Consider the following 20,083-nt stretch of genomic DNA (forward strand, 5'->3'; position numbering starts at 1 on the left):
ATGCACCAGGCCATCATATCGGCATTCAAACCTACTCACAGCACCCCAGGCTTCGATCTCCATTTAATTAAACCCCATTAATCCCCTCTCCACAGCGGAGGAAGCCCCACAAGCTAAAGGGCCCTCGTGGGCCACATGGTGTAACCCATTGCAGGAGGTGAAAAGCAAGAGAAAAAGCAAAAGATATATACATATATATACTGTGACATGCTCAAACCAGGTAGGCTGCACTACAAACTGTGTTTCAATACGGGGAGAAGCGATGTCCTTGGAGAAACAAGGAGCTGCAATGACACAGAGCTGTGTTGTGCCTGTTGCTTGGATAAAGGGAAAAAAAAAAACAACAAAAAAACTGAGCAAAACAAACACAAGAAGGAAAGCGGCCGGGTTTTGGTGTCACAGAGGTTTCCCTGGCTACCGTGGGTGCAGGGAGGAGCAAAGGGAGGCTCTGTCAATAACGTTATGGCTTTTATTGCAGGAAGAGTGGTGCGAGGGGTGCTGGAGTTGTTTGCAGTTATGGGGGGTTGCTAACTAAGTAGGATTTATTTTGCTTTGGTCTTCGAGGCCATGAGAGCATTCCTGAGGAGCTCGGAGGAGTGTTTTCAACTCAAACAGCAAAGAACCACGATAGGGAAACACGAAGGGTCAGACATCATCCTGAAGGTAGGGGTGAGCATGCCGTGAGGGTGGATGATGGATGGGAAAGGTGTCAGAAATTAGAGGGAGAGAAGGGGCACAGCTATGCTGGCATTAGCAAGGGTGTAATCCCAGCACAGGGGCTAACTGCCCATTTTCGTGCTTCGGATGTAAGGAGGGTGACACACTGCAAGCCTAAGTGCCCCATCTGTGCAGACACCCAAGGTCAGGCTGGAGGGGCTCTGAGAGCTGATGGAGCAGTGGGTGTCCCTGCTCAGCGCCGGGGATTTGGACCTGATGATCTTTAGGTCCCTTCCAGCATGAAGGGTTCTATGATTCTGTGATATAAGGTTGGCAAAGACTTCCAAGATCACCCAGAGGGCTGGGCAAATCCGCACCGGTAACGCAGCCCCAATTGCTCTCCAAGGTTTTTCCCACTGTTTGCTGCTGTCAGTCTGCAGGGGCAGGGGAGCACCACGCAGCCCTCGAGTTCACCGGGTGGGAGAGTGGATTCGTCCTGCAGGACCTCAATTCCCCACAGGGCACCTTTGTGAATGGCTGCCAGGTGCAGAACGTGGCCGTGCACGTGAGACCAGGAGACATCCTGCGCTTCGGAGCTCAGGGAGCATCCTTTGAGCTGGTGGTGGATGGAGTCCCCCAGGTAAAGGCAGGCTCCGAAATGGGCGTGTGGTTTTACGTGATGTCAAGGGGGTGTCATGCTCTCGGACTTTTATTCTTAAATCATCAAGAAATAAAAAGCTGGAGCTCCCTCTGCTGAAGAAATTCAGGCAACTCGGTGGGGTGAAGGAAGCATGGAGCAGATTTCCGATGGCAAGCCCGTCAGAACTTGTGGAGATAGGTCTTGGGAAGGTGTGAAAGCATTGGGAAATGGGCTTTAGGTCTCTTTCCACTGAATTTTCCATTGAGTCTTTCCTTAGATGCTAGCGTTAAAGGTCCAAATGAGAGCAAATTAATAAGCAAATACACTGTTGGTGCTTTTCTTGGTAGTGCCGTGCACAACTGCAGGCTCTGTTCTGCACAGCAACGCCAGAGCATCACAGCTTGACCTGTGGAAACAACAGAAATCCAAAGCAATTGTAAATACGGGGTCAAATTTAGTGGAAGTCTTCTATTCCTGGGAATAGGGCCATCTCAGGATGTCAGTAGTGCATGTGGGCTATAAGTGCTTAAAATCAATACAATCACATTTATTTTTATTGTCCTGGCTCTTGAGGAATCCTAAGAAAACAGAGATTGAGAACGGTGCTGGAAACCTGCGTGCCTGGCTGCCCAGCCCAGGATCAAGGTGAATGAATGGCAGCCTGTGTACTCAGATGCTGCTTTTGGATGACTCAACAAGGTTCTTTGTGTTGGAAGATGACCCCACGAACGTGCCCAGAATGCTCAGCCCGAGAGGAGAAAATGCATTTTTGCAGGATGAATCCATTCACCTGGCAGGCTAAGGCTGTGCAGGTGAAGTTTGTTCCATCTGGAACACCCAGCACTTTGATTTCCAAAAGCAGACATGCAGCCTGCACACAAAAATGAAGTTGTGCACAGTGGCACAGAAAAAGCATTGTCAGTGCCTCTTTATTGCTCTGGGCTTGACGATCCTCCTTTGATAGAACAGCTTTGAAGCCTGACACCACTGACTGCAGAGAGTAAATCACTTCTCCACTTCGCTGTGTGAAGTGTTTACAGTGTTTAATGTAGGGAGGCCTCTCTCTCATTTTCAGTGGTATTAAGGATGAACACGCTCTGAAGAAGAGGAGCACCCAGCCACAAGAGCTAAGTCCTCCATTATGAAAAATAAATCCCAAGCTCTGAATGTATAACAGCATGTAAAGCAGGCTGGCTCTCTCTACCTTTCCCGCTAAGCTGCTCATGTTGCAGAAAAAGGGCTTAAAAAACTCCTACCCCTTACTAACAACACAGTCCTGTTCCCCAACAGAAACCCTCCTACCCACTGGCACAGCGTTGCACGTCATGGGCTGGACAGGAGGCTGCAGAGCCCCAGCATGGTGCCCAGCTCCCCTCGCTGCAATCCCAGCGTGGCTCCAGCACCTGGGTTGGCCCCACACTCCATCCACCACTCCGCAAGCGACCCGTAAGTGCGTGGACCAGGAGTGCAACCATAACCATCCCAATGGATGCACTCAACCAGCTGCCTGCAGAGAGGCCAGGTACTTCCATATGGCTGCAGGAAAGATTTTGCTGTGACAGTCAAGGGACTGTTGGTTCTCAGCATCAAACAGGGCTAGTCTGAGCAGAGGCAGTTTTGATGCACGCTAATAAATGATGAGCATCACAGCCAGTTAGTTGTGATTCCTTACCAAGCAAAGCTAATTGGACCCTGCGTGCTAGCAGTGGCATTTGGGTTGGTTGAGAAAGGTGCTGTGAAAAAACACTGGGGAATGCCATCGCCTGGGTAAGTTAGGGTGACATTTCCTCTTCCTTGTTCCTCGTGCGCGATGTTGAGCAGCGATGGCTTTATCTCCGTCGCTGACTCATGCACCTATTCTGGTCTCCTGACTGAAGCAGTGGGTTGGTTCCTTGGCTGTGCAGTCACAGGCTGCCTTGAGTAAAGGAACGTGAAAGAGATCCGTATCTGATGTGTTTCTTAAAGGCGGAGCGTGCAGTGGTGGAGCAAAGGTGAAGGCTTGTAGGATGAACTGGTGGAACAGTAGGATGGGAAGAGGCTTCTTCTGGTTGTAGCAAATTGCACCGTGATTTGTGTGGTTCCTTTGAATATCCCAAGTTGGAAGGGTCACAGAGCCCAACTCCTGATAGAATCATAGGATCACAGAATCATTCAGGTTGGAAAGGAACCTCTCAGACCATCCAGTCCGATCATCTGCCAACCACCAGAGCTGCCCACCAGCCACGTTCCTCAGTGCCACATCTCCACACTGAACACCTGCAGGGTCAGTGACCCCTCCACCTCCCTGGACAGCTGTGCCAATGCCCAACCACCCTTTCAGAGAAGTTTTCCTAATATCCAATGGAATCACCCCAAGGTCAAAGCTGTATTTCAATAGTTTATGGGGGTTTTGCTGTTATTAACAGCCATTAGCAAGACAAAGTCATTAACAAACAACCAAAATAATACTCCAGAGCAAAGAACATTGCTATGCAGACCATAAAGCCATGTGCACAACATGGAATTCCACAGACAGTAATGGGAGTGAAGCTCCCAGCAGTGTAGGCCTTTGGCATCCAGCTGAAAATAGGATCCTGGGCAGAGTAGAGAGACCTTACAGGAGTTCTATAGAGAATGTGTTACAGCACACCCACCCAGGTTTGATCACATCATTTGGTTTGTGAAATAGAGCCAAGAGAATCAGTGTGTGTTAATCTTTTAACTCTTCCTGTGCTATAAGCAGTGAACGTAGAGCGTCTTTCTTTGGGGTTGGCCAAAAAACCCAACTGCTTTTGAAACTGGTGTTGAAATACCAAAGGAGCCTTCATCCACTGTGTCTGTATGTGTCTGTGGGTTTTTTTGAAGCTCCCCAGAAGTGCATGACTCCTTTCTCTTGTGTAGGCTCTATTGGTAAGGGTCTTTTTAGTGCCAGATGAGTGGGTTCTGCTCAGAGTACGAACTAAGAATTGACTACTGCCCTAGAAGGGTTTTCAGACAAGGGAGGGAGATGCAATGAGCCTCCATCCTGCAGGTTTTCTGCTATTTTCTCTGCTTTCATTCAGCCTGGACCACCAACTCAAGCAGCAGTGGGATGGAAGTCCCTTTCCTGGGGATTCACAGCACAGATTGCTCCCTGCAAGAAAAGGTGATGCTGGGGAGAGGGCAAGGGGTTCGCCCCATGGTTCTGCTGGGGCTGTGCAAAGTCATAGAATCGTAGATCTGCTGACCAACAGACCGAATCTACCTGCAGGATGAAAAGCTGCTGAGCCTGGAAAAGGAAATCGGCCGTCTGTCTGCTTTTGAAGCAGAATCAAAGCAGAAGGATACGGTGATAAGGGACCTTCAGGGGGAACTGGCATCGGTGGCCAAGAGCATGGCTGCTGTGAGAAATGACGTGGAGCTGACCCAGAGGCTTCTAGCCTTTGAGGGAGAAATCAGGGCCAAAACAGAAGAGATCAAAGCCTTAAAGGAGCAGGTATGCCATGGCCAAATGGGCACAGGTGTCCTATGGGAGGAGTTATTGTAACCCGGAGGGGTTTCTCCTTTAATGCCATCAGGTCAACCATGCTGTTCTGCAAGAACTGAGACTGGGTGGGGGTTCATGGCAAGCTGAAGCCTTTCAGATAACAGGGAGCTCTTTGTGGGGCTTAGGAAGGTGCTGCCTTTGAGCTTAAAGCAAAAGAAGGGTCACTGGAGCTAAAAGTTTTGCTGGTGAAGCGTGTGCATTGTCCTCTGTTTCAGATCAGCAACCTGCAGAAGGGCTCGAGTGAAGTTTATAGCCATTCCCTTCAGGAAAGAGACCTGGAGATGAGAAGCCTGAGAAGAGAAAGTGAGAAGCTAAAGAGGGATCACGCTTTGACCACAGGTATTTTCTCCCTCGGTAGAACTCCTTGCAGGGGCTGTGAGCACCTGAGGACTGGCTCTGGAAGGTGACCCCACATTTGCAAGGCTGTTCTGGTAATAGATACTTTGCAGTGGCTCCTAAAAATTGCCCTGACATAGAGAGGTAATGGAAACTGATCCATCAGAGCTGCTCATCCTCCAGGGAGCATATGCTGCAGGGCTCAGGGGGACTCGCTAATGATGCTGCTGTGGGATGATGTCCAGCACGGCGTGCCAGGAGCCAGATCTGCACTCCAAGTTGTGCAGTTGTCAGAGATGGAGGCTTGCCACTCGGTGCCCAGAGGGCTTCTGCAGGGAAATGCTTGGTTTTCATCTCCCTACATTGTTGTTATCAGGCCTCGTGACCAGCCTGCAAAGGGAGATTGCTGTGAAAGAACAGAAAATTCAGCAGCTCAAGCAAGAGGTGGAAAAAACAAAAAAGGCAAACAGAGAAAAGGACAACCAGCTGGCAGCTGTGTCTGCCAAGGTTAGTGTCCCCAGTGCTGGTCTCATAGGTGGGTTGGCATGGAAAAGAAAGATCAGAAGGGTCGTGTTTCTCTCTGTTGAGGATTCGTTGGATATTAGGAAAAATTTCTTTACTGAAAGAGCGGTGATGCAGTGGCACAGGCTGCCCATGGAGGTGATGCTGGGGTGCTCAAGAAAAGTTTAGATGCTGTACTAAGGGACGTGGCCAGTTGGTATGGTGGGATGGGCTGGGGTTGGACTTGATGATCTCAGAGGTCTTTTCCAGCCTTAACGATTCTATGGTTCCATGACCAGCAGCTCTTTGAGCACAAGCGCAGTAAGTGCAGGGCTGTGTCTCTGCCTTTGCACACTGCAAAATGCCCACAGCAAGGTGTCGGGTTCCCCAGATGAATTCCCCTCCTTGTTGTTCGTGCAGGTACTCAGTGACCTGAATTTCAGGAACACTGTGGCTGTTTGTGTGCTCTGGGCACCAGTGCCAAGATCCTGCTGAGGAGCCATGGAAACCCGCTCTTAGCGATGCTCCCTGCAGCCAAGCCTATTTTTTTCCCTTACAGAAAGCTGCCTGGACAGCATTTTTCCTCTCCCAGCCAAACTATGATTAGATATGGGCCTGTTAACGTGTCGTTGCCGTCGTGCTCTTGATGCCATGATTGCCCTATCATGGGCACTCCCACTCATCAACTGGCCATCAGGCAGCTGAGCACTTCCCTGTAGGACTGTAGGATGTGTTGACATCTCCAGCAGAAATGACAGTACCTGACCAGCCTGCTAATTTTTTCCCTCGGTTGCTGTTTGTTCCAGTGCTCTAGAATTAAAGAGGAAATGAAGCGTGAACTTGGAGAGAGGGAAATGGCTGCCTACCAAAAAGTGAGTTTCTAGTTGGTTTGGGGTGATATGACATTGTAAGAGAAGTGTTGTGAATCCTACTCCTGTAAAGAAAAGGATTGAACTTTCATAGCAAAGTAGAGTAAATGTCAGCTCCTGGCAAAAATGGAATATTACATTGCAGTGCAGGATGTGGTGAGGCCGTGGCACAGGTTGCCTAAATATGCTGTGGATGTTCCATGCCTGGAGGTGCTCAAAGCCAGGTTGGATGGGATTTTGGGCAACCTGAGCTGATGGGGAGGCAACCATCCCGTGGCAAAGGGTTGGAACTGGATGATACTTGAGGTCCCTTCCAACCCAACCATCTTATGGTTCTGTGATCTTTGAGATCCCTTCCAAACCAAGACATCCTATGATGACACTGTCATAAGATACAACCTATCAATCTATCAGCTGTAAAAATAGGTTGGAATAAAATAGCAGAGTAAATGAAATGAGAGAGATGGGTAGAATGTCTTGCTTGTCCTTCATATTCTCAAGTGAGCTCCTCTAGAGAAACTTTCTGCTGTCCTGGACTCTTGCAGCGCATCGGAGAGCTGGAATGTGAGCTGAAGGGATTGCAGGAAGAGGTTCAGAAGTACCACAGTGAGCAGAAAGCCATCCAAACACAGCTGGCAGAAAAAGTCAAGGTGAACCCCAGCACCCAAAGTAGCAGCTCATCCATCTGATGGGAACGGTAGCTAGCTGGGCTACGTAGAAGCCCAACTGGTAGAGCTTTGATATTGAAATGCTTCTGTTGTTGCAGGTGGAAGAGGAGCTGAAAAGCGCCTGCAAAAGGAAATCCCTGCAGCTGCAGGAGATGGGGCGCAGGGAGAGGCTGCTGAAGTCTGATGTGGATCGGGCCCATGGGCAGGTAGGGGAGAGGAATGAGGTGTTCCTGTGGTGTGGGCTGCAGGCACTGAAAGTGCTGCTTCCCTTGTGGGAAAGGGCATCTGTGGAAGGCAGATTGTGAGTTCGGGGAAGGAAGTACTGAGCACTGAACTCAGATTATACCCGGTCAGGAGGCTCAGCATGAAGGGCTTGTCAGAAGGATTTCTTCTGTGGTAGAGGATGGTCGTGGTCCAAGATGCTCTCAGTGTTGATTGTTGTAGGGTTTTGTAGGGCACTGAAGTGGAGTCTTTGTTGATTCTCAGTGATTACTGTTTTCCTGTGTTAATCTCTGCTGTAGCTAGAGTCTTTCAAAAGCCAAGTGATGCGAGTGTGCAGCCCACAAGCAGCAGGAGAGGCAGGGAAGGCCATCACAGTGCAGCAGGTGAGTGCAGAGACCATCTCAGAGATGCTCAGAGCCTCCAAAACCCATTAGGGTTTGAGAATACTGCAGAACAGCCACAGCACCAGCCAGCTTCACATATTACAAGTGTAGCCACTCCAGATGAATGGCCGTGCACCACAATATAAAGAAAGTTTGGCTCTTCTCCATCTCCTCCAGAGCTTGGCTGGAATCCTGGAGTTTTCACTGGGAAAAGCCCAGGAGCTCACCCAGTGTGGCCAACCAACTGCAGAAGGCTTTTGTCACTGCCACGTATGTCTCTGGCCCCAGTGGGTGCCCAGGGAGCTGTGGGTGCCCCATCTCTGGAGGTTCCCAAGGTCATGGATGGGCTCTGGGCAGCCTGAGATGGTTGGGGGAAACCAGCCCATGGCAGGAGGGTGGGCTTCAAGGTCTCCTCCAACCCACTCCTTCTATGGTTCCTCAGCTGAAGAATGGTGCATGGTGCTTTGTTCTCCTTTGGCAGGTAGTCAAGAAGGTCCAGCATATCTGGGAGGAACACCAACAAAGTCAGGCACGAGAGAAGTGCCTCCAGGAGGAAATAAGTTCCAAGCTCTCAAAGGAAAAGGAGATGACTGAAAATGTGGAGGTGTTCAAAAAATCACTGCGTGAGCTCCAGGTCAATCATTTAAATTCTGTTTACAACATTCCAGCTGGGAGATAAGGGGCACAAGGAGTTCTGTTGGCCTGAGGACAGGTCAGAGACAAGGTTATGCCTGTGCATCAGCAGTAGGAAGCCTTGTGAGAGGTGAGCTTAGCCCCCAGAAAGCACTGGTTTGAAGGGAACAGAACCTGCCACTCCAGCATCCTCCCCTGTGCTGCTCCTACCCAAAGATATTATTGAATGAAAGCTCTCAGCGAATGGGTAAATCTTAGGTGATTTGTCAATTATGTGAATTGTGGAGGCTGGCACATTGATGGGTTTTATTCTTTGTAGGTATTCCTGAGGGCCTCATTCTGCAGCAGCAGCTTGAGGAGTGAGCTCAGCAAGCTGGAGGCCGTGCTTGTGGACCCATTGGTGTTGGACATACATGCAGCAGTGGTGGAAATCACACACGTGGTCCTGTCCTGGCTGCAGGAAGCAGAACTGCTGCTGGCAAACACGGGGCTGGAGCTGCCCACCTCCAAGAAAGGTGCCTGCCCCATGGGGCATCCCAACTCTTTGCTCCCCATTGGGGTCCCAGAGGTCGGTGGGTGTTCATGTGTGCACTGTATTGTCTGCAAATTATGAGTTTGGGAAGCTGGAGCTGGATGATCTTGGAGGTCCCTTCCAACCCAACCATCCTATGGTTCTATAATCTTTGAGATCCCTTTCAGCCCAACCATTCTGTGGGTCTATGATCTTTGAGATCCCTTCTAAGCCAGTCATCCTCTGGTTCTATAATCCTTGGGGCCCCTTCCAAACCAAACATCCTATGGTTCTTCAGTCTTTGAGGTCTCTTCCAACCCAAGCCATTCAATGATTCTATGACTTGCCATGGTTGTTATTCAGTTGTAGTGTTTTATTTCCCTGGTGGCATGTTGGAAATGAATCTTTGCAGCGATTGTAACAGTGTTTGATAAGGAAAATAGAATGTCCCAGTGAGAATCTGGGCTTTTTTCAATCTCCCTGAGATATCTGGGGGATGGCAGCAATTTCATCAGTGCTAGATTTGAATAAGAAGCCTGATGGTGTCAAAAACGAGATGCCCAAAAAGCCCCTACAAGTAATACCCTGTTTGCTTTTGCAGGATTGACAGCTTGTCTCAAGAGGTTGTTGGAAAAGTATCAGGAAACTGAACGAAGGAATGAAATGTTGCAGGTTAAAATGTGTGCATGTGTGTAGATACGTGTACATGCAGTTGGGAATGGGTGAACCACCGACCACCACTGGTGAACATGGAGATACAGTGAAGAGAGCCAGTGTAGAAACTCAATAAGAAACGTGCAGTAGCAGAGACCCCTGGAGCTCCAGATTATGCCTAAGAGTAGAAAAGACAATGTCCTCATTTTAAGAGGGGAATCTCTTGTGTCCATGTTGCTGAATGGATGAGTTGGACTTTGTGGCTCTCTTCTGAATTGTTTGTTGGTGCACGCACACAAGGTGCAGTGGGCTCTGCTTTGTTTTGTTTGCTTTGTTTTGCTCTGCTGCCAATGCCTTTCTGTCAGCAGAAGTTTCTGCTGTTTCCCCATAGGCCCAATTAGAGGGGGTCCAGGAGTCACGGGATGCTCTGCTGCAGGAGCACCTGGAAGAGCTGAAAGCAAAACACGAGCAAGACCTACAGATAAAAATCAATGAGATTATATTGGGAAAGGAGGAGGAGAAGGCAAAGGTATGGCAGCATGGTTGTTTTTCAGAAAAAGGCCTCTTCCAAAGGCAAAAAGGTTCTATGTAACAGTGTTGCTTAGCAAGAGGAAGAATTCTATAGCCCCAAAATCAAAATGTGTGGGAGCAGTTGTCCCACAACAGGGCAACGATCCTATGAATTGCTTTCCTCACCTAAATCAAGTTAGTTTGCCTTACTCTATGATTTTATCTTCACTGAAAATGTGGGCTGTTCAATCTCAGATTCTGGAGAGCACTGTTCTGAAGGAGAAGGAGAAGCACAAGCAATGCTTGGATGAAGAAAAGAAGAGGATCCAGGACTTGGAGAGCCACCTGAGAAGTATGGCTGAGGTCCGTGACGTGTGTGGGAGGCAAAGCAGAACTGGTTTCCAATGGGACTGGCAGTGTTTTCAGGATCTCTTGGTGGATATTTTACTCTCACACATGAAAACACATATAGAAGTATATGGTTGGAGATCCATCTTCAATAGGATGAGAGGTGATGGCTTTAAGTTGTGCCAGGGGAGGCTCTGTTTGGATGTGTCTCAGAAAGAGAGGTGGGAATTGGCACAGGCTGCCCAGCAAGGTGATGGAGTAACCATCCCTGGAGGTGTTCAATGTGGAGATGTTGTTGGCACATATTTAACGGGCATCGTGGGTGTTGGATTTAGTAATCTTAGAGGCCTTTTCCAACATTCATGTCTCTACGATCTTCTTGAGCATTGCTCTTTTTCTCTTGTAGATAATTGAAGGGAAGTCCAAAGAGCAGGAGGTGATGGATCTCAAACTGCAAGAAGCTGTGCATGACCTAGAGGAAACCACAACCCGAGAGGTAGCTCCAGCAACCCTACTTTGCACAGAGGATGTGACATAGATACGGTTTTCTTGCACAAACTTTCCTCATTCCTGGCTGGTGATGCTCATCGTGTTTCTGCAGAATAACGTGTACAACTGAAATCACACGTCTTGTTTCCTAGATGATGCTAAAGCAGCAGGTACTCGTGCAAGACGAGCAGCTCAAGATCCTCCAGGATGAGAGAGAGGTACTGAAATGGAAAATGCAGGAAGAAATAGCAGAATATAAAGAGCAAATTAAGCAACACTCTCGGACAATTGTTGCGTTAGAAGACAGATTGCTGGAGGCCGAGCAGCAGCAAAAGGCACTAAAGGAGGAAAACGTTGTGCTTGTGGAAAGAATAAAAGGTAGCTAAGGGTTGTATGGGTGCTGGGCAGGGGGTACCCACAGCAAGTGGAGGGGCAAATAGAGACAGAGCAGTGAGGATGGTCAGAACACAGAAAGAACCCTGTGATACTGTGAAGGCTCTGTCTCACTGTGAGCTGCCATTCATTGTTTGGGGTATTTGGTGACTTTTGGTGGTGCACCATTGGCATGGATAGGGCCTTCCCACTGGAGAAGGGCTCTTTGCCCTCAAGAAAGCAGAAGTGAACCTGTGCCAAGAAGGACTTAAGGAACTGTGTAAACACTGCTACAATGGCCCAAGAGACATGGCATGCCAAAGAGAGGCTGGTTGTGGTCTTCAGAGATCATAGAACCATAGAATGGTTGGAGTTGGAAGGAACCATAAAGGCCATCTGGTCCAACCCCCTGCAGTGAACAGGGACACCTACAGCTCCATCAGTGCTCAGAGCCCCTCCACCTTGAGTGTCTCCAGAGATGGGGACGTGAAGATGTCACAAAGGAGAGGATATATGGAGCATTGCCTTCATAAGGCTGCAGAACCCAGTGTGTTCTCACAGCCTGGTTGGTCCTGGATCTGAGCAGCCAAGATAGACACAAGTGTCTGGCCTATGGCTGTTGCTGCTAAGACCTCTTCCATCATTCCCCATAGGACTTCAGGATGATGCCTGCAGGTCTACACCAGGAGCTTCCCAGGAGGCCAGAGAGTCTCATTGCTGTGGTCTGTAAGTGCCTGCGAGTGCTTGCTCTGTTTTGGAGGGTGTTAGAGAACAGAAGTTATCCAGAGGAGAGCTTTGAGGAGCTAAAGGGGATGATCTCAGCACAGCAGTAAATGCTGCCTGCCCGTGGGTTGTCCTGGGTGGGGGCTGAGGCAAGCACAGATTCTGCAAAGTGAATTTTTCTTGGAAGCTATGACATTTGTGAGTATCTTTCTCACAAATTTCAGAGAAGAGCTGGCTGCCATGCAGAGCTTACTCCAGGCCAAAGAGGCTGCCATTGTGGGATTAACGAAGGAGCTCTCAGAAACCAGGGCCAGGATGTCAGACATGAGAGGTTGGTGAGCTGTGTGTGTGATATCCAGCCTGTTCCCATTCCTGCAGAGCTATGGCAAGGCTAAGTAGGAGAAAGGCATGCACAGGTAGTAGGGAATAGACCCACTTTCCTAAATGATGCTGTTGTTCAGCCCTGGGTTAAGCAGGATGTCCATTCCCTTTGGCCATGTAAATTTCATAGAATCATAAAATCATTAAAAATGGAAAAGACCACTGAGATCTCAAGTCCAACTGCCAACCCATCACCACCCTGCCCACTAAACCGTGTCGCAGAATCATAGTCACAGTAAGCTTGGAAAAGTCCACCAAGATCATCAGGTTCAACAGTCAAACTGAACTACAGATGCTGCTGTGCTGAACGCAGAGAGAGTCATGAACCCATGGCAACTCTGCTGTGCTTAGGAGAGCTCAGTGAGAAGCAGAAGGCAGAGCTGGAGCAGAGCCTGCATTGCGTGAAAAGCCAGGAGCGTGAGCTGGGCATGCTCAGGGGGAAGCTGTTGAAGATGTCAGACCTCGTGGCAAAGAAGGATCGAGAGCTTCAAGCAGCAGCTGCAGAGTTAAGGTAGGACCTGCTGGGAGGTGATGGCCTGTGGATTCCCAAGAGTTGAGTGCGTGTTGGTAACTTCCATGGGGCAAAAGATAGGTTTGAGAATGAACGAATCGAGCTAAGCTACGTTAACTCTATGGAAACGTCCCATGTTCTGAAGGTGAGAAGGTGAGGAGCTCGTGCAAATGGACTTGTAATGAAATCCCTGCTTGGTGCTATGCTCTGACATACACCGTGGTTGCTGTCTCTTGGCACAGGGAAGCCCAAGAGGACTGCAAAGCACTCAAGGATGCATCTCGACGAATGGCAGAAGAGCTGGAGATGCTTCCACAGGCGCAGGCTATTCCTGCCACACCAGAGGAATCCTCTGAGCAGGTAATCCTGCAGGGACACGTTGAAAAAGTCAGATGTTGTGTATGCTAACGGCCGCTGTAATTGGCAATTAGAGTTGTAACAGCTCCCTGAAAGATCTGTAACTCTTCCATCCCTTTCCCAACCTTGCTCCACAATGGATGTCGGCAAAAGTAGGTTGGGGTGACTGTTTGGGAGCCATATTTTCTTGTGCAGGAAAGGGAGAAGCAGTCCTAGTTCTCCCATGCTGTGCTGAATCACCATCTGAATTCCTGAGTCTTAGAGAACTGAATAAATCAAAGGTGGTTCCAGCAGCAGATGGAGGGACTGCAGAAATGGTACAGGCTGTACCGAAACAGCAGCAGACATGGTGCCAGCTGGAAGGGTTCGTGTTGGCCAAGCGGTGACTCATGGCTAGATGGGAGCAGGAGGCAGTGCCTTCCTCCTTCTCAGCAAGAGGTGGTGAGAAACACGAAGCTAGAAATCCTCCAGAGGAGAATAAATTGTCACTGCAGTGTGAAGATGGTGAGATCACGGTGGCAGCTGGCAGCTCTCATTAGGGTTTTAATTGGGTGCTCACCCTGTTCTGTAACATGTCAGTCGTCGTGCTGGTGGGGCTGGGAGGGTGAAACGTGAGTGTGAGTGCACAGATGTGTTGTAAAAGGGAATAATGTGTGAGATTGTGGATAAATGGTTGGGTTGGGTGAGAACCATCTGGGCTTGGACTTCCAGGAGCTGGCATTGGACCTGGCCAACCTGGGTGTGAGATGCAGAGGCCTCAGGCACGAGGAGACGATCCAACGGCAAAAAGAAGGCTTGGCGGAGCTCCGGGAGAGGATCAAGGTGCTGGAGAAGACACAGGCTGCTGGTAAGCACAGTGTGATGTGCCTTTGGTAGGAATGGAAGATGCAACTACAGGTCTGGCTGGAGCCTTTGCACCTGGCAAGTCTCAGAGCTGGTGTTGTATCATAGAATTGGAATGGTTGGGTTGGAAGAGACCTTAAAGGTCACCAAATTCCAATTCAGTGCCGTGGGCTGGTTGCCCTTCCACCAGATCAGGCTGCCCAATCCAACCTGGCCTTGGGCATCGCCAGGAATGGGGCAACCTCAGCTTCATGATTCCATGGTGCTTGGTTTCCTTCAGCTGTCATGGGCAGGGCCAGCGAGCTGCTCGTGGTGCAGAAGGCAGCCATACCAGAGAAGGTCTCCCAGAAAGCAGGACTCAAGGTGGAACCAACTCCACTGCCAGGTGCAGAATTCAAGTGCAGCAAGGTAAGTAGACATTGGTGTAAAGACGTTCAATGGAAAGGGAAGATCAAGCCCTTGGGATACAAGAGGGAAAAGAAACCAGGAGGGAGGCGTGGGGCCCATCAGTGTGCAGGGAGCTCAATCAGCATGTTGCTTCTGCACAGTGTCTGGGCCAACTTCCCGATGGGAGCTCATGTGGGGCCGTGAGCGTGGAAGGGTTGGAGGACTCAGAGCTCAGCGAGAGGATGGTACGTCTGCAGCAGATGTGGTAAAAGAATCATTGAAGCATGGAATGGTCGGGTTGGGAGGGACCTCCAAGATCATCCAGTTCCAACCCCCTGCTGTGGAACACTCCATAATGTGGGGCATCATCTTCCCAGTGATCAAATGAATGAACCCATCTGGGTAACTCCTTAAGAGGGGAAACAATGTAGAATCGAAACTGGGAGTGCACAAATAGGTTTACATGCAGGATCTGAATCTCTCGAAAGATGAAAGCGGAGTGGGAGCAGATGGCTGAGTGCAGCAATCGTTTTTGAAGTAAGATTTGGCAGGTCTGGTAAATAATTCATCCTCTATTCTTTTTGCAGTACCTTGACTTAATCTGTGCTCTGGGAAGGCTGATGAATATGAAGGAGCTGGAAGGAATGCAGCCCATGGAGCATCTTCCCCAGGAAGAAAGGGAAAAAGTGGGGCAGCAGAGACAGAGAGAACTGGGGCTGTTGTATGAGAGGATCAGCAAGCTGAAGGATCGCCTGGAAAGGAAGGAGGAAAGGCTCCAAGAGTGTGAGACCAGCATCGAGCAGCTCAGGTACAGCAAGGTGATGGGGGTTCCTCCCAGGAGTGATGGTGTGAGAGCCTGTAGCACGTTATGGCTTAATGGGGCAGCAGGAATCCACAACCCAACTCCACGGATGCTGGGCTCTGCTTTGGGTATGTTGGAGATGGGCTCTGAAATGCCAGGGAAGGGACCACAGCCAAGGCAGCATCAATGGGGTGCCCATATGGGGTGCACAGGGGGAAAACCACGAATGGAGGTTTCATCTTGATCCAGGCAGGAAGAGAGGGGCTGGGGTGGTGGTGGAAGACCCACATTGGTGTTTCCCAAAGGCTGAACCAAGAGTCCCTGCAAACATGCCAGGAAGAGATGCTGAGACTGGAAGATGAAGTCTACAGGGAAGCAGAAGAGAAAGCTCTGCTGAGAGAGGCTCTGGAGAGGACGAGGGCAGAGCTGGGCCAGGAGAAGAGGTTGAAAAAGGCAGCACGGCAGCGCAAGGTGGGAGTGCTGGGGTAGGAAATGTCAGTGTGAGAACAACCAAGGCAGCTCCTGCAAGGATGCAAAGATGATTTTCCATTTTTTTTATCCAGAGCCTTGCAGAGAGTGGGGAGAAGAGAAAGGAAAAGGAGCTGCCCAACCGTGCTCACTCTTCCAAAGAACGTGGAGGGAAGGTATGGCACGCTGGTAGGCACTGAAAGCAAAGCACAGTGGGACTTGGAAGCAAGATGTCCGTGGCCACAGGGAGCACATCTCATGTAAGGGGATGATGCATGGTTCTGTGCCGTGTTCTCTCCCACACGTGGCAGGCCTGACCGTAGCCAGCCCTGGAAGTGTTTGTTGTGGAGATGTGGCACTGAGGGATGCAGTCAGTGGGCACGGTGGGTTGGGGTTGGACTGGAAGGTCTCTCAGAGGTCTTTTCCAACCGTAATGATTCTGTGATCCTAAGTTTATGCAATGTCTGCTTTGCAGCCCAGAGCCCAGCAGCCATCCCTCTTGGTGAAGTCAAGGGAGCGTGTGGTGGGAGAGCTCGAGGTGATGGGCAGCCCATAGGAGCAGCACCACGGGGACGTTCTGCTCACAGAGCTGTACAGCGAGGAACTGTGTTGGGGTTGGACGTGGCACCATGTAGGCACGTATCGGGGGGAAGAACACCTATGTGAGGCCATCCTACAGTGACCAGGACTGCTGGAAGGACCGTGACATGCCCAGGGCCAAATGATCCTGCAGGATGTGTATTGTAGAGCTTAGGGAAAGCAGCAGAAGAAAGCTTATGTGAATACAGCCAGAATGTGTGGGTGAAGCTGATGGTGTCAAGTCTGATCTCTGTGCCACGGTGGCTCGCCCGTCCCCACAGCATCACAGGGGCACAGGGAGAATAAAAGAGGGGGCAAGGGGGAGAAGCTGGAACAAGGCACTGCGAGATGGGAAGAAGGCAGAGAAGGAGCTGTGCTCGGCCTACACTATGTGGCACTGGAACGTGTCTGGGGAGAGCAGGTCCAGGTCTGTGCCCTGAGTGGGGCATGGTGCTCCTGGGTACCCAGTGGGGTGCAACAGGCAGCTCCTGCTGCAGGTTTTGGGGTCAGGTGCTGTCCTGTAGATCTGAGCATGGTTGTGTTCAACTTTGGGGCAACCCCTGGATCCAAATACCGTGGACACAGAGCTGGAAGCCCATCCATGCCCTTCTTGCACCCTGTGTCTGCGGGGGTTTTGGGTTGGGCTGTGCCATTCGTCTACCATCAAACAATGCTGGTGGGACCCTAAGGGGGGGAACACTCGCAGGCTGGCAACCCCCGAGCCTGGAGGTGCTGGGGGTGCCCCGAAAAGATGCGTCCCCCCCCCTTTGCTAGGCGGCTGCTGGGGCGGAGCGGGGCGGAGCTGCGTCTGTTCGCCCATCCATCCATCCGGGCACCATGGCGGAGGAGCTGGCGGAGCGGCTGGGCCGACGGTTGGGGATGCGGGAAGGGGATGCGGAGCAGCAACAGCAGCAGCAGCAGCAGCAGGATGCAGAGCCCACCCCGGTGCCCCCTGGCAGCCCAGCGATGCGGGCGGTGGGCAGCGAAGGTTCGCCCGGGGGCGGCCGGAGGCTCTTCAGCCCCGCGGCGGAGTTCCGTGAGTTCTCCCGGCGGCAGCTCCGTGACATGGAGAGACTCTTCCGACAGTGAGTGTGGAGGGGAAACCCCCCCCACGGGACCCCCAGGAGAGACCCCGGGGAGGGAGCACCGGACAGAGGGTCCCCATTGCCCCGATCGCATCCCCTATGCTTTGGAAGCCTGCAGCCCCTGGTTGGGAACTGCGCGGGGGTGGAGGGAGAGGGGGGCGGTTATGGAAGCCCCCAGCCCCTTTGCAGAACCCGCACAGCCCTTGGCTGATGGTGGGAGGGGTCCTTTGGACTCCTCTGCAGGGGAGATCTCTGGGGTTCTCCCATTTCCTTGCAGGGGGCTCCCCTCATCTTCTCATCCCTGGGACCCCCTCTTGGCTCCCTGTGGAAGGAATCCATGGGACCCCCCTTGGCTCACCACGATGCCCCCCAGTTCTGCGCAGGAGTTGAGTCTCAAGACCCCCTCTCAGCTCCTTGCAGCCATCCTCCCACCCTCCAAACTCTTACAGAAGGGTGCCCCTGGATGCAACCCCCTCACAACCTTGCAGAGGGGACCCCAGGACCCTCAGAGCAGTCTGGAAAAGGGACACGGGACCCCCCAGCCCCAGGACCCCCACCCTGGCTATGCACGGCTTTGGGCTGCGGCAGTGGCGTTGTCACATCCTCGGTGCCATCCCCACGTGTCCCCACGTGTGATGTTGCAAGCTTGGGTCAGTGGGGGGGGGAGCTGAGCAGAAAGGCGTGGAAATGTGCAGGGGGAAAATAGGGGCTGTAGAAGGAGGGGATCAGCCTCCTCCCAGCCCTATGCACTGTGCAGCATGTGGCCGTGGGTGCTGTGCCCGCGGGCAGATGGCAGCAGCACGGGGTCTGGTTGCAGAGCAGGACGTGCACGCCTGCACGCACCGCAGCGAGAGGAAGCAAAGGGGGCTCACCAAGGGGGGGAGCATGGGGATGGGGTGACGGTGTGGGGCCGAGCCTAGCCCCTGCCTCGCTGCATGCATGGTTTGTCCTCTCTCCCACCTTCCCCCGCTGCGTTAAAGGATTGCGACGCAGGAGAGCCCGCCCCAGTGGATGCAGAGCTGCAGCCAGGGGCTCAGTTTGCAGCAGCGGAGCTCACAGCCCTGCGATGCCAGCAGGAAAGCACGAGGGTTCTGTGCCGGGGCACAATGTGAGCTGCACCATGCTGCGGCTGCGGGGACAAATGAGTCACAGCCCCACAGAGCTGCATGTCGCTTCCTGTAGGCTGAGCAAAGAGAAGTGGAAAGTGCATCCTATAGAGCCCAGCTCAGTCCTACAGGCTGCACGGAGCTGGTGGCACACTTGGCAGCAAGCTGCTGAGTACCTGTGCCAGAAACCACACTCCATGAGCAGGGAGTGCTGAGGATGCTCCTGGGAACCATTAGTGGTTGGATAGAACCAGCAGTGGTTTGGCACAGCAGCCCAACGCGACAGTGAGGATGTGCCCCGCGATGAGGATTTACCACCTCCCCGCAGGTATGACGCAGGGAAGGATGGCTTCATCGACCTGATGGAGCTGAAGCTGATGATGGAGAAGCTGGGAGCGCCGCAGACCCACCTGGGCCTGAAGAACATGATCAAGGAGGTGGACGAGGACCTGGACAGCAAGCTGAGTTTCCGCGAGGTGAGCGCAGGGGTTGGGTTGTGGCTGTGACCCTTGGCGAGGAGCTGGATGCCACATCCCTGGTGCTGATATCCCACCCCATGCTGCAGTTCCTGCTGATTTTCCGCAAGGCAGCAGCAGGTGAGCTGCAGGAGGACAGCGGGCTGCATGCACTGGCACGGCTCTCCGAGATTGACGTCTCAACGGAGGGCGTGAAGGGAGCCAAGAGCTTCTTCGAGGCCAAGGTAAGTGTTGAGCAACACAGCAGCGACCATTGGGCGTTGGGGACATGACCAACGTGCCACCATGCTGCACACAATGGGGACGGGGCCAATGTGCCACCATCCCCAGGCACAGGCGGTCACCGAGTGCAGCCGCTTTGAGGAGGAGATCCGTGCAGAGCAGGAGGAGAAGAGGAGGCAGGCGGAGGAGATGAAGCAGCGCAAGGCAGCCTTCAAGGAGCTGCAGTCAGCATTTGCTCAATGACCACGGCACGTGGAAGGAGCCACGCCGCGCCGTCACCATTCCCTGCGTGTCATCATGCCCACGACTCGTGCCAAGCTGGTGGCAGCTGTCCCTGTGCTTGGTGCCACGGAGCAGGCGGGTGCGCCCATCCCACTGCACCCAACGTTGGCTTGGAGGTGGCCTTGGCTCCCCTTGGGCTGCTGGCTTATTTTGGTGAAAGACACCCATAAAGGCCACCGAGGGGAGAGAAGCTTTATTTTTTGTCTGTCTGTCTTCTAAGCACCCCAAGGGACGGCGTCTAACCTGCTGTCCCTGCAGCAGTGGTTGTGCCGATGCTGTGATGTCCCACAAAGGTGTTGTCTCAACAGCTGCTTCCATTCTGTCCTATGGATGTGTTCTTTGCCGTGTTGTTTTCTTTCTTTTTTTTTTTTTCTTTTTAAATCCCAAATAAATATTATATTTCCTAAGTGTTGTGCTTATCCATGCCCAGGGTTGGGTGTCAGTGTGGGACCCCCACGTCCCCGCGTGGCTGGGGTCACAGTCAGGGCCACATCTGTGGGGTTGCACATGGGACAAGTGTATCCATTCCCAGGTGGGTCCCGATAAGACATAGCACAAGGTGG

At 51.8% G+C, this 20,083-nt stretch overlaps 2 protein-coding genes across 4 annotated transcripts; both read left to right on the top strand.

Moving 5' to 3' along the window:
- The first annotated feature begins 16 nt into the window (after positions 1 to 16).
- FHAD1 (forkhead associated phosphopeptide binding domain 1) lies at positions 17 to 16,576 on the top strand. Of its 3 annotated transcripts, XM_042883123.1 has the most exons (29): positions 17 to 663; positions 1,091 to 1,297; positions 2,588 to 2,819; positions 4,339 to 4,421; positions 4,527 to 4,751; positions 5,018 to 5,141; positions 5,515 to 5,645; positions 6,446 to 6,511; positions 7,054 to 7,158; positions 7,275 to 7,382; positions 7,698 to 7,781; positions 8,263 to 8,415; positions 8,734 to 8,929; positions 9,527 to 9,597; positions 9,971 to 10,108; positions 10,345 to 10,452; positions 10,844 to 10,933; positions 11,079 to 11,304; positions 11,952 to 12,024; positions 12,246 to 12,352; positions 12,754 to 12,913; positions 13,156 to 13,273; positions 13,982 to 14,117; positions 14,394 to 14,521; positions 14,662 to 14,745; positions 15,088 to 15,308; positions 15,608 to 15,773; positions 15,866 to 15,946; positions 16,246 to 16,576. In XM_042883123.1, the coding sequence occupies exons 1-29, from the start codon at positions 568 to 570 to the stop codon at positions 16,324 to 16,326; spliced, it is 3,798 nt and encodes a 1,265-aa protein (XP_042739057.1). In that variant the 5' UTR covers positions 17 to 567; the 3' UTR covers positions 16,327 to 16,576. The 3 variants fall into 3 exon arrangements, with proteins under 3 accessions (XP_042739057.1, XP_042739060.1, XP_042739059.1); XM_042883126.1 differs by lacking the exon at positions 17 to 663 and having other exon boundaries at positions 1,210 to 1,297; positions 2,588 to 2,743; XM_042883125.1 differs by lacking the exons at positions 17 to 663; positions 1,091 to 1,297 and having other exon boundaries at positions 1,323 to 2,743.
- Positions 16,577 to 17,145: 569 nt separating this feature from the next.
- EFHD2 (EF-hand domain family member D2) lies at positions 17,146 to 19,927 on the top strand. Its single transcript, XM_042883133.1, has 4 exons — positions 17,146 to 17,434; positions 18,869 to 19,016; positions 19,106 to 19,240; positions 19,347 to 19,927. Exons 1-4 carry the CDS (start codon positions 17,187 to 17,189, stop codon positions 19,479 to 19,481), a joined length of 666 nt encoding a protein of 221 aa, XP_042739067.1. The 5' UTR covers positions 17,146 to 17,186; the 3' UTR covers positions 19,482 to 19,927.
- The last annotated feature ends 156 nt before the right edge of the window (positions 19,928 to 20,083 follow it).

Source organism: Lagopus leucura, unplaced genomic scaffold (genome assembly GCF_019238085.1).
Source record: "Lagopus leucura isolate 7727_CA_CO unplaced genomic scaffold, USGS_WTPT01 Super-Scaffold_100037, whole genome shotgun sequence".
Taxonomy (NCBI): Eukaryota; Metazoa; Chordata; class Aves; order Galliformes; family Phasianidae; genus Lagopus; species Lagopus leucura.